Source organism: Poecilia reticulata, linkage group LG13 (genome assembly GCF_000633615.1).
Source record: "Poecilia reticulata strain Guanapo linkage group LG13, Guppy_female_1.0+MT, whole genome shotgun sequence".
NCBI classification, from domain to species: Eukaryota; Metazoa; Chordata; class Actinopteri; order Cyprinodontiformes; family Poeciliidae; genus Poecilia; species Poecilia reticulata.
Window position 1 is genome coordinate 9142482 of NC_024343.1, and position 14101 is coordinate 9156582.

Below are 14101 nucleotides of genomic sequence, written 5' to 3' on the forward strand. Positions count from 1 at the left end.
AAACTCAAATTACCCGTTAGATGGGGAGCTGGCTGCACATCTCCCTCCTCTGAGAAGAGGAAGTAGAGTGAGAGAGAAGGGGAGGGAGGTGTTGCGCAACAACATCCGTTTTCTCAAACCCTCAGTCAGTTACAGCCAGGAGCCTGGAGGGTCATCAGAGGTCCGCACAATACTATCACTGTACACCTGACCCACAAGAGCACAACCACATCACCAACACACATCATGTGCGTGTCGCACAAAACCTGAACCACACAAATGCAGGCCACATTSGCATAATGTGTGGATTAGATCTGCTTACAAATTATACTAAATAATAAAGACATGAAAGCAAAGCTTACTCGTCTGACCCACAGGAGGTGGAGGGTGCAGATCCCCAGGTTCATGTGATGTGTCTGAGATTTTCATAGGAGGAGGTGAAGCAACAATATTTGCTTGATTTCTACTCTTTTGGCAAAGTTTCAACTAGATTTAACTGTTTAACCCTCCAGCTGCTGGAGGTTTCTTCCTATGAAAGGGAAGATTTTCCACACAACACAAACCATCGTCTCCTGTTGCTTCGTCCAGAAGTGAATGATGTCAATGACTTGAAGCAATCTGCTGGGTTTCCTTAGATTAAAAATGTTGTAAACTAATTTGAATTAACTGCACATACTGTACTGTTGATACTAGGATCAGTTGTAACAGCATGTATGATTGAATTTAAAATTATTTTGTGTGAAGTGTCTCGAAACATTTGTTGTGAATTGGCACTATAGAAAACTGATTTGAATTGAATATCTGACTGCTCTCACCTCATCTTCTATGTCACCCAGATCAGGCTGCAGAAAAGCATCTTCACACCATGATGCTAACATGATGCTAACATGATGCACCAATACATAAATAACTGATCAACTGAATGATTTRTGATGCTTCTCAAGTCCTCTTTCATGTCTTTGTTGGTTTTTCCCCTATTTGTAGGTTTTTAGACTCAACTCTTCACTTTGTCCTTTGGTGACATGTCAGTTGTTGCTCTTACTTTTTTGGGGTCTGGCTGGACAGTTTGTCCCCCAACTAAAGTCATTTCACTCACTCCAAACAGATTTCTGTTTGCTTACTTCAGCCCAGACTCTCGTGCTTTTCCCGTCACTTTTTACAATCTTTCATCATGATCCTTCCTTGTAGTTCCACACAAAACTACATCATCCAGAAACTCTTCAAGTCCTTCCATTTCACCAAACAGTTTCACAGTTCTGTGAAAGACTTTGGGTGTGGGTGCAATACCAAAGGGCATGTGAAGAAAACGGGGTCTGCCAAACGTCTATTAAATGTACACAGCTTTGCACTTTCTTCAAGGAGTTTAATCTGGTAAAACCCAGAAGACACATCCAAATTTGAAAAGAATTTTGCTCCTGCCATTGCACTAGTTATGTCTGAATTGGTTGGGAGTTTGTAGCGCTCTCTCTTGAGCCACTTGTTTAGGTCTTTTGGGTCAATGCAGAGTCCATCCATCCATCCATCCATCCATCCATTTTCTTGCACCCTTGTCCCTTAATGGGGTCGGGAGGGTTGCTGGTGCCAGCAAACGTTTGAGTTCAGCTAACATTTTGGGCGAGGTGCAGAGTCTTAAATCTCAATGTTTCTTTTGAAGAATAACAAGTGAATTGACCTGGTCTGTAGGTTCTTCAACTTTTCTCAGTTCCTTTGTCTGTGAGTGACTTAAGTTCTTATCTCAGTCTTTCAGCTGTATTTTATATTTGGTTGGTAGACATCTTGCACCATGAAACACATCCTTGAATTCAGCCATGATCTCTGCTGSTGAGCCTTGATCTTCATCTTCCTACTTCTTTGTTGCCTCTAGGTGTCACTAGGGAGCAATCGACGATATGAACTCTAACTTAAAGTCCTAGTCTTTCACTTGCTTTCAGTCCTAGAATAGCTTGTCTGTCGTTTTCAACCAGAACAAACAGTGTGCTGAGACCTTTTCCTGAAAGAGTTACTTTACACTCTCCTTTGGTAGGGATTGGTTGGTTGGTGAAAGCTCCCAGCTTCCTAGGTTTCACTGTGGGCTTTTTACTGATTTTCCATTGACAGTATACTTGTGCACGTGTATYTATTGTCATTGGGACAGTAACTCCATTTATGTACAAATCTCATCCTCACTGTCACTTGTGTGGAGCGTTACCGTTTCCACATACAATGGTTCATCTTCCTCCCTGCATGTTTCTGACTTATATTGTTCCATAGCATGACCTCTTTCTTTGTATAGCAGCATTTAGCATAATGGCTCTGTTTTCTGCAATCTTTCCCAGATTCAGATCATTCTTTTGGAGCATACCTTACAATACTCTTTTTTTCCATCAACCACTCCTGGTACCATGTAGAGTTGACTCTCACACTGAGTGCCATTTTTTTATATCCAACTTTATTGAACAGTCTGCTTGACACTGGGCGTGTCTCTGCTGTGCTCTTAATCAGTACAGCAGAGACTGACTACTGTCTGGGTAGAGGCATGGCGTAATTACTCTTATATAGGAAAATGCTAATATGGGAGCACTGCAGGGTCAGAGGGGTCAAATATTTTACAGGCCAAAAYGAGAAACTTGACAGGTATGTTTATATCCTTTTGAGCGGTGCCAGTCTAATTCTTTGTTAGAAACAAACTTCTTGGTTCAATTAAATACATTTTATTGCAAAATCTTCCAGTAGTATGAATAATTTAATGAATTAAATTTGGTGCAACAGAGAATGAGCTAAKGGCAGCGAACGCCTGTCACAGTCGCCAATTCAAATTAAGACAATTATTAATGGAATTTAAGACCCATGTGTCCACAGCTTCGTCCAGCCAGCTGGTCAGACTTAGCACTTACCAATGAAAGTGCTAGCGAAATAGCAAGGGTATGTATGCAGTGAGTTAGCAGTAGCTTCAACCGCCTCAAGTCACAAAAAGAAAAAGTAATACATTGAACATACAGAAGGGTTGTAGTTGAGCATGCGACAAAACTTAGGCATATTTAATACATATAAATAAAAGACACTTAACACTTAAAGGCTAAAGAAATCTTGATGGAAACATATTTTTTATTCTGACTCCGCTCATTTTATTTACATGTTATACATATACAAAAACAGCTCTTTTTTTTATAAGAACAACAAGACTGCAAAGCCAGAACAATAGCAAAAATTTGAAGCAACCATAAACTCTTCCATAAAGAGTGTCCTGCTGGATTTTCTCACTGCCAACTATGGAATATGATCCAGTTAAAACACTTAATACAGTCTAGAATTAGCWGAAACATCTGTGTACAGGTTCTCCAAAACATTGTTGAAATACAGTATCAAAGACGCAAAACACAACATCTGTGAGAAAGCAGGTTGAAACCAAGTAGTCTACTGCATAAAGAATATCCAACATAGTATGAGTGTATATACTGTACATTTATATATTAATATATATACTAACACTGTAGACAGTCACAAAAAGGTCCTCCCATACATACAAAGACTAAAGTGGCCCATTCACATTTAACAAGAATATCCAAAGATGTCTTAAAATAGCAACTAGAATACAAAAAAAGTCACCAAAAATAGATGTCATCATGTGGAGCTTTTACTGGATTTCCCTACCGTTAAATAAACCATATGGACTGGAGCATGTATACCACATCAAGTGTACACTGAGAAGGCATGTCCTATATGTAATCAAGAGATTTTCAAAACATTGCACATAAAAAGGGATAATGTACAGAATAAGAGGGCATGCTGTCCATATCAGAGCTACACTGGCTGAAGAGTCATAAGGCCTCGCTACCAACTCAACACATGCTCTCTGTCACTTCACAGAACGATATGAACATGCAAACTTTCAAAAAACTAAATGTTTCGGAGCTGAAGAGAACCAAAGCTGTGCTCCTTGTTTCACAGATCAGAAAAATCTCGGGGTTTCTGCTTGTGCGGCAAACCTTCAGTCACATTTGATTGAAACAAAAAATTATTTTATATTCCTTTGGACTATATATATATATATATTTGTGTGTGTGTGTGATTCCAAAGAAAGTTTAAAACACCAGTTCATTTATTGCACGCCATCGGTTCACAAAAATATTTTGGGCACTTTTGCGTTTCAACAAAAAGCAGCATTTCATCATTTAAAACAACAAAATGTTAGAGTACAGACACAAAGCACAACAACTGAAAAGCATGACATACAAGGAGGATAGAAAAGTTTTTTGTTTTTTTTACATTGTAATATTGTGCAACTAGAGAACATAGGTCCATTTACTAAGGCTAGCCTCTTAATGCACAACATCATACAGTGTTTTAAGGGCCAAACAGCAGGACCCCTATGCTGAACAGCATCAACTACTTAGAATGATTATCTTTTTCTTCCATCATGTGCAACAACTGATTGCCGTGGCAAATCCCCAATGAGACAGAGAACATTTGGTCCCGTTTTTAAAAAAATGATTTCTACCCAGATATAAAGGGCAAATGGCACATTTAAAACAAACAATAAAAAATGGGACTGTGAGGAAGGTACCACCAGTTTTGACTGGTTTCAAGACGTGGCCATATGACAGCACTATTGAAGCCAACCTCTACAATCAACCCTGTATGTGAGCACCTGTGTTCTACACTGAATGGACTAATCCCAAAACAASAAGGAGAAACAGAGTCAGCAGCATTTCCTTCATGGAGAATCACCATGGCGATCATCATCTCCTCCAGACTCAGGCRCCGCTACCCACATGAGCAGGACAGCAACTCCAAAAMACACAAACTGTTCTAAAACATGAAACCAGCTCCGGCTTTATGTACTCAGTAATCACATCCATACATCAACATGCACCAGCTGCTCCATAAACACAATAGATGCACAACATCCCAACCTTTCACTGGTCAGTGAACACAATAAACCCAAGAGCTACCAGGTTGTGCTAAAGACAAAGTGACTATGGAGAGTGACCTATGAAATAATTAATTTATACAAAAAGGAAATAAATAAAACAATGCACTAAACTGTTATATAAAATTTAAGTTAAAAAAATGTAACATTGTCCTTGATGAAATGCAAAAAGCATTAGAATGGCCCTTGTTTAAAAATAAGGTACATTGCCCTCTTATGCTTTTTAGAAAATACCAATTGTTTTATATATCCATCCATTATCTTACAACCTTGTCCCTAGCCGGGGTTATGAGGGGGGCTGGTGCCCATCTCCAGCGGTCAGTGGGCAAGAGACGGCGTACAGGCTGGACAGGTCACCAGGGCAACAGAAACACATGGAGCACTAACATTACACAAAAGCTTGGTGGCTTAATTAAAGAAGAACTATTTTGAAAAATCCGAATTTTGCAGGTTTTTTGCTTTGCATCAATCATGTACAATCATCATAACCCTAAATTGAATTTAGACAGACCAATCAACCCAGCAGTCATGTTTCTGGACTGTGGGAGGAAACCGGAGAAAACCCACAATGCACAGGGAGAACATGGAGACTCCATAAATACTTGTTCCTCTTCCAGCTGWTTTTAGAGGAACGAAAACATGGAACTCTCTTCTTTCATCTGTTATAAATGTAACAAAAGCTTTTTAAACARCCCTGTTTAATTATTTTACTACATAAAGTGTTAGAACTGTACATTTATTTATCAATATGCTGTGTTCCTAATAATATGTTGAATGTGTATAACTGTTTTTGTAATAAATGCTTTTTTTAATCATGTGGACCCCAGGAAGGCCAGCCATCGTTACAGCAAAGGATAATGAGGACCCTAAAGAAACAAACTTCATTTGAATTCATTGGAGATCCTGACGTCTGATTGGCTGCTTCAAGCAACAAATTAAGACCTTCTTCTATTTTACCGAAACAGTCCTGATCAAAATCTTAAGACCAGTTAAAAAACTGCAAKAATTTGCATTTTGCACTATTGGATCTGAAGAAGGTTCTAAGTACAATGTTAAAAGAAGAAATCAGCGCAAGAGACAAAAACGTTTGAGCAGGGAATTAATTAAAAACTGCATTTACACACAAACATGATTTTTTCAGCTGATCCAAAGTTTAAGACCATAGCTCAAAAACCCAAAACCCCGCAAAACAGAAATCAAAGTGTCAAAAAAAAAAGGACTCAGTAATGAGCAGCTCCACCATCTTGATGACGTCCAACAATGGTCAAGGCTTGATGCCAGTGTGTCCAGGAGGCCAGAGGGAACGTTGCTCCAAGTGCTGAAGATGCTTCACGAACAGCTTCACTGTCTGGAACTGATGTTTAAACTTCCCTTTCCATCCGTCCCCAAATGTTCTCAGTTGGGTTTAGATCTGGGGAACATGGATGGTCCAAAAGAGTGATGAAGAACTCCTTTGACAGGCGGGCACTGTGAACTGCAGCACTGTGAACTGCAGCACTGTGAACTGCAGCACTGTGAACTGCAGCATTGTCCTGTTGAAAAACCCAGTCATTACCTCACAGGCCCTCAGTCATGAAGGATTCCCGCTGCAACATCTCCACATAGCCAGCTGCTGTTTGACGCTCCATTGTTCCATTGAAGGAAAACGGACCCCAGATCATGATGCCCCCCCCACTGTGCCGTGTAGAAATCATCTCAGGTGGGATCTCCTTGTCATGCCAGTAACGTTGGAAGCCATCAGGACCATCAAGGTCACATTTGTTCTCATCAGAGAAGACAACTTTCTTCCACCTTTCAATGTCCCATGTTTGGTGAACTCTTGCAAAGTGCAAACGGGAAATTTTATGGCGTTGAAGACGACATGGCCTTTGAAGACGTTTTTTGTTTCTGAAGCCCTTCTCTCTCTCTCTCTCTCTCTCTCTCCAGATGCCGTCTGATGGTTATTGGGCTGCAGTCAGCAGTAATGGCCTTCATTTGGGTAGAGGATCGTCCTGTTTCTTGACGGACAGCCAATCAGATCCTGCGGCTCAGAGCTGGTGACATTTTTTTGGGTCTACCACTTGACCTTTTTGTTCCATAACCCTCAGGATCATTTAAAAAATGCAAAATGACTCTTTCTGCCTCCAACCTCAGCAGCGATGGCACGTTGTGAGAGGCTTTGCTTATGCAGTTCAACAATCCTACCAGGTTCAAAGTCAGGGAGCTTTTTTGCTTTTGCCATCAGGTCCTGACATGTTAAAGACTTGACAGAAAATGACATGGAATCCAGATTTTTGCACAGMTTTTGGCTTTTATAGACTATGGTCTAAAACTTTTGATCAGCTGAAAAAAATCATGTTTGTGTGTAAATGCAGTTTTTAATTAATTCCCTGCTCAAACGTTTTTGTCTCTTGCGCTGATTTCTTCTTTTAACATTGTACTTAGAACCTTCTTCAGATCCAATAGTGCAAAATGCAAATTCTTGCAGTTTTTTAACTGGTCTTAAGATTTTGATCAGGACTGTAGGACTGTGAGGTCAATATCTCTGCTGGAAAGTGCTGAAATATCTTCAACCAAATTAAATTTAAGCCCATTGAATTCATTCATATTTAATTATATAGGCATGTATTTCCAGTTTTATTAAATTAATGACAGATTTAAATTATTTCATAAGTTATGTATATACTGTAATTTGACACTCTTAACTATATTATATGGAACATACTCAATTGAAATATTTGAACCCTTTTTATAATTTCAGTCAGTGTTGGGTCTGTTCTATTTTAACGATGCCAAGTGCTCAAGCCAGTCTAATTGCTAATTTAARATCCTAAAGTCATTTAAAAATSAATAATCACYCTGTTGTCAAATTAAATAGCTAAACAGTGACAGCTCTCCCTCACAGAGACATCAGCTCTTCTAGGTAAAATAAAGAAAAAACCATGGCCGTTTACAGCAGGACTTGGAGTAAAACAAGATTCTAAATGCTGTTCTTACAGAAAAAAGACAAATAGGAACAATTTGTTTCACAGAGTTGAAATCTGACTTTTTAGTCAAACTGCACATCAAATAAGAGACATTCATCCGCTCAGTGCTTCTCTATTCCTAAAGCAACGTCACCACAATATTTCTCAGTCTTGGTGAGTTAAGCTCTGATCACTTCTTGCTTACAGTAAATCCTAACAGCTACAATGACAAAAATGAATCCTACATATTCCAGTTAATTTCCCACAAAAGCCTCAAACTACAAGAAGGAAATGAAGACATCTTCTCTTTTTCCATATTGTAAATAGATGACTGATGTTGAAATAGTCTACTTGAACTTGGAGGCAATATTTGATTGCACAACCACAAAGGTGTTCCTAATAATGTGTCTAAAATGAGATTCTTGACCAGTGCCACTTTATCCTTCCCAACATTCATTTCTTTCCCATGAATCAACATTTTCTTACAAATGTAATCATTGTGTATTAGTTTATCTTTGCATCTTGCTAGTTACCTGTCTTCAGTGATTTGAAGAAATTTCTGATCATAGAAATCTTCAAATCTAACTTATGAATTTACATATAACAGTAATTTCTGAAGATTTCACATTGGACCAGTTTAAGCTTATGAAAAATTCATTTTTCAGCCCTCAYCCAAACCAAAAACAGCCTCAAAACCACATGTACTTATAGTTGGACTATTAATAGATAACTTGTTAACTGCTGCATGGTGAGTCATCAGCTCATCACACAGAAAGTGGATCATTTTTGAGAGAAAAAAATCCATAAATGCAGAAATTTAAAATGTCAAAGAGCACAGAGACGTGCAACTGTGAAATTGAGCTACTGGAAACGTTTTTTTGTCTCTGCTTAAAGTAAAATAAACAAAACTGATAATCAAGCAACTGCAAACAACAATGACAAAAAAGTGTCTGAGCTTCAGTTGGGGTAAAATAGTAAGTGATTACATATTTAGGATGAACTTTGTGATAAATACCTGCAGCTGGAAATAGGTATGAGCTCGTTACTGGGATCAATAAGTGCACAAAGGCTAGCAAAAGCTAGCTAACATGTTCATCATGCTGCTTTCAACGGATCAAAATGAAACTGACACTGAATGAATGTTACAGATAAAATGTCCATATTCTGTTATTCTAAAAGTCATAGGAGTTGTTGCTGTTCCTTCACAATAAAACCAATTTGATCAGATCACAGACATTAGGTTCTAATTATCCATGTGAATATCAGGATGAAAATCCCACACAACACCATGAAGTAACCTTAAACTGTCCATCTTTTGTTTGACCCTGGACTTAAGGGGCAAAAACACTTTTGCAAACTGATGTAGAAACAGAGAATTTTGCTTTTGAGTAGAACCAGAGTTGGATTTCACAATAGTGTTCACTGACAAATCAAACTGTGGAACCAGTCAGAAAAGTGTTTCCACTGCACAGATAACTTTAGGGAATACTTTGTCAATACAGTTCAAGTTTGAAACTTTTAAAAAAGGAAATGCACTGTGTTCATACTGGTCATAGAAATGCACATACACACACATCTTACACATCATAGAACAACACTCAACATACACAGCATTCATATAGAAGTACAGTACAAGCTATTGCAGGATAGATTAATATTAACATGTAATATTTGCCAATAGCAACGGCACCAAATGAGTAACACAGTTTCTGCCCATACAAACTAGCATTACTATTACAAATGTAATACAAGGACTATTTTAGCTCAGTTTGCAAAGACTTGATTTGTCACTTCATTTCTCCTATGTGACTTTGCTAAAGTGTGAACTCTCAGGCACTTTCTAAAAGTAGAGCAAGGCTTGGATCGGACAGACCTCCAATTGGCTGACACTTCACTGACTTGAGACAGCGCTGCATTCAAGTCATATGGGAGACAAGACAGGCTTGTTAAAACTGCTAAAATACTGCTGGCTTTCAGGGAGCAAGAAGGCTGGGGSATCCGGATTCTTCAGCCAATGAACTAGTGTAAATCTGAAGAAGTGCTGCAGTTTCTGCATGTAAAACGATGCCATCAAATCAACAGCATCTTTTAAAAACTCTGTAGCGTTTCCATGGTTCCACGTGATAAGGGCTGCATGTGTGGATCTCCGAGTTCTTTCAGTCTTCAGATCATTTTGACTTATATTCCCATATAACCTGAGTGCAAAATACAACATCAGGGGCAGGAAGAAGACTTGGATCACTCTATGGTAATGGAAGCCACCTCCTTAGGTTGCTCCTCTCCAAACTCCTCTGGGGAACTGCCCCTGACACCGTCACTCATCTTATTCTCCGTCATGACTGCCGTTTCATCGGTGTCCATCTTATTGGAGGTTGGGGCTTCCAGGGGGCCCAGGGGCTCGGGCGAAAGTAAGCCGGAGGAACCTTCACAGTTCTGTGTGGAAGAGGAGACCTGGGAGATGACTGGCATTTGGACTGAAGAAGAGGACGAGGCAGTGGTGGTGGCGGCGACATTGGAGGTGCTGCCCAGGTAAACTGGGTGATGTTGGGACTCCTCCAGCTCATACGGAACCCCCAGTGCCTCCTCCTCCTCCTGTACTTGRCTCAGGTAGTCGGGCACGAGGAAATCACTGAAAGGACCAAGAGAACATGTGACCTCGCYGTCTTCTCATTCTTACCTCRCAACAAACAGTAGAWGCAATCTGGAAAGTTCCCCCAATAAAAGTAGATGAGATTGTTAATTTGAATAAAAATTAGTCTCTAATGCTTGGTTCACACAGCAAGATTTTCCCTCTTCGGACAATCTTAAGGATGCCCCGATAATCAGGATGGCTCTTAAGATAACCCTAACCTGCAGTCTTACAAGTAACAAGTTGAACATGCTGGCCTAAATATTTAGTCATTTTCCTATTAACTACAAAATTGCTATTTGTGATGCATAAAAACTAAAAATAACTTCTAAAATTTTATATCTTCCGTTATATTTTTCACCCAAGAAAATCAGAACTTTTTCACCTGCACAATGCATGCTGGGTCGATGATGTGTTTGGGTCCGTTCTGTACTTGAGACTACAGAGTAAACACAGGAAGGCTAACTTTACCTGAGCTATTATTTACCATTCAGTACCAACTGCCACCAGAACTGAATGTGAAGACCTGACACTGGACTGAAGACTGGACCCCAAATAGGTGTTACCTAACGAAAGATCAGACCGGACACAGAGCTACTTACCGAATCACACAGACTGACCAGAGCTACGTGTCATTCAATGTTTCATTTATGAAGCTGAGGGCCGCAGCAGCAACTCCRACCACTTCCTCCATTTGGTCCTACTCATCTTCATCGCCTCTTGTGATTTCTACATTGCCATTTCAGTGAGCTCTGGTTCAGTTTGAAAAGGCTTRAAGATGTTACTCATCGCTGTTTACAGTTGCTAGTGCAATCGAACCCATCGTCAGCCTAATAGCATAATTTCCTGGACATAGGTAATTATGCTATTAGGATGAAGCATAATTGTCTAAGTCCTATTTTTCAAAATAGGACTTAGACAATGACGAATGTCATTTACACAGAATGCATTACAGTGTAAACATGGCGACGTCCTTGTGACGATATTTTATTTTCATTTCTAAAAACCAAACAGTATTATTACTGTATTGTCTTTAGTTTGGAACCCACCAGTTTTTTACCCTGTGCGCAGTCTGGCAGGTTGGCTCTAACCTCATGCATGATGTCACTAGTTTTTTTTTGTGTCGTTTCAAGAATCAACAGTCTGACGGAACATTCCTCTCCCCTTACCACCACCATCACCCCCTGTTTCTGCTGAGCGTCACGCTAAGACCACGGCATTGTTAACAGATCTTCCTCCTGCTGAGTGTGGAATGTTAACAGATCTGGTCCATTCAGGAATGTTTAAATCAGGGATATTCAACATGCTGGATCATCTTGTCCCGATATCACAGCGTGTGTGGTTTTCCCTTAAGAAGAACAACGCAACTTGTTGAATGTGACGTTTAGCCAATTAGAAACAAAAATGATGGAAACACAAGGAGAATCGACAATACAACAAAGACAAAATATCTGCCGTGGCTACTTGAAAGTCCAGAGGACGGTGCACAAATCTTTGTATTGTTTTTTTTTCTCTGTTAAATGTAGTCCACAAGCTATCGCTGTTGCTTCTTCCCAACCGGCCATGTTTGTTTACACTGAACTCACGTTTTGTCCTGTGAGGTTTTGCAAGATTTCCCATCTGACAGCTGAATGTGGGGGAGTGAAATCTGTAGAACCAGATAAACGTATTATCCYGACATGTTTTAGCATCATAAATGTGGGTCTTTCAGGTTTTAAAAACGGGCTGATAATTAGAAAATGTTGCTATGTGAACCAAACATAATCAGAGCACAGATCATTTATTCCAGTAGAGCCCWCTGATTACACTGTTTAGTAATGGATCATTTCAGGCACAGCTGGTAAATTTACTCCAAAAAACATGACAATACATCACAACTTTATAATCAACATAATATTAATATAATAAAGACCTGCCTGATGTGGAGTATTTCTTGACACTTTGAAAGCACACTTTTCATGCTAAACAGTATGTTCAGTTCAGAGATGACAGAAAACCACAGCCAGTCAGAGTTTTGGGTTAACAAACAACACCATACGGGTTGTGGTTATATAACAAGATTACTAATCCTTATCACCATTATACTTTACCCTGACAATGATTAACAATTTGATGTTTCCCATCTCTGCTGTAAACTTATGGTCACAATATTACTGTGATGTTGTGCAGCCATATTATAAATAGACTTTTAATCTACTAGTGATTATCTGTACCTGGAATGATAATCAAATGAAATACATTTATCTAACTTTGCTAAAGTTTTGGCAATATAACTAATACACAATATTATAGAGGAGGTCAGAAAGCAAAAGCGTTCCAATTCACTTGGCTTTTGCCAAGAATCTTTATACAGCTTGGGATATTGGTGGAGCAGGAGCGCCTTGTTTCCAGCAGCTGACTACTGGTTTCTACCTAAAAGCTCAGCAAAAGCCACAACGTAACAACAAAAGTCACAATGACATTTACGCTAAAATGGAAGTTAGGAAAAACTTGCTACAATAACTTTTGTTGTGGCCTATGCCTTTTGTTGACTCTTCTGGGTCACCATAGGTTTCTGTTTTCACTAACAAGAAGCTCCAGACTAAAAAAGACATAACATAATGTGAAAGCCCATGTTTGCTCATTTTCAGTATAACAGCCGGTCCTTTGAGAAATTCCTAACATTGTTCTCATGTTTGAAATCCCTTTACACATATGGATTATGGCCATTTCATCTGCCCAATGCTAAGACTTTTTGTTGGTCCCATGGCACTGGGACATTTTCATCTAAATGCATTTAAAGTTTACAAAACACCAATTTTTTCTTATTATGGATCAGATTTAGGGTTAAATGGTGTTGGAAATAGGTTTAGAAAAAGAATGCATTTGGAAAAAAATACAGAAATTTTCAATGGAAAACTTGAATAACATTTTATCTGACATCTTGTGAACAATTATCTGACTTGACCACTTTTTGTGAATCTTACATTTATGGGTTTTGCAAAAATTGTAGTTATTCTTATTGTTAGAGCTGTATATTAGCAAATATTGTGATGACAATATCTGTTGCTAATATGCCTATTTTCTTCTTTCCATTACTTTGTCATCTTTAGGCTTTTGAGCAACATCATTAAGGTCAAGTATAAGCCTGTCACGATAAATTTTGCTGGACGATTAATTGTTWAAAAAATTATTGCGATAAACGATAATATTGTTTCAAGACCTTTTGACACTGATTTAATGGAAATGACTAATAATGCCTGCTATTTCCTGCCATCCATAGATRCACTTTATTTTCAAAAGAACACATAACACTGGAACTGATAAACTAAATAAACAAAACAACCCAAAACAAAATAAAATGGATTCTCATTCTCCATTAACAAAAAAAATGTACTTGAATAAAAACTAAACAACATAAAGCCAAAGTGGAAATAAATATTGCATTCAACCAAAAGAGTGCAGATTATGAAGTCTGTATACTATATTGTCCTTCAGTAATCACTAGATTTAAATGGAGAAGATGATCCCACTACCTAATGCAATAGTTCACACTACACCATTTGTTGCCCCTATTTTCTCCTTACAACAATCTTAGATCATTGGCCGTTCTAAGATTGTCGCTGGTGATTTCGTAACCGATCATCCTGTAGTGATTTA

General features: G+C 38.7%; 1 protein-coding gene across 4 annotated transcripts in view; it reads right to left on the reverse strand.

The window, feature by feature from the left end:
* The window catches only part of zbtb44 (zinc finger and BTB domain containing 44), a 65464-nt gene that overhangs the window by 13453 nt on the left and 37910 nt on the right, over positions 1 to 14101 (reverse strand). The window contains exon 6 of one of the 4 annotated variants that reach the window (XM_008425247.2): positions 5692 to 10462. The exons of 2 other annotated variants lie outside the window; for them this stretch is intronic. In XM_008425247.2, the coding sequence (XP_008423469.1) occupies positions 10072 to 10462 (391 nt within the window). In that variant the 3' untranslated portion in view covers positions 5692 to 10071. Of the gene's footprint in view, positions 1 to 5691; positions 10463 to 14101 lie in introns of those variants that run through there. One more of the 4 variants, XM_008425249.2, reaches the window with a different exon arrangement.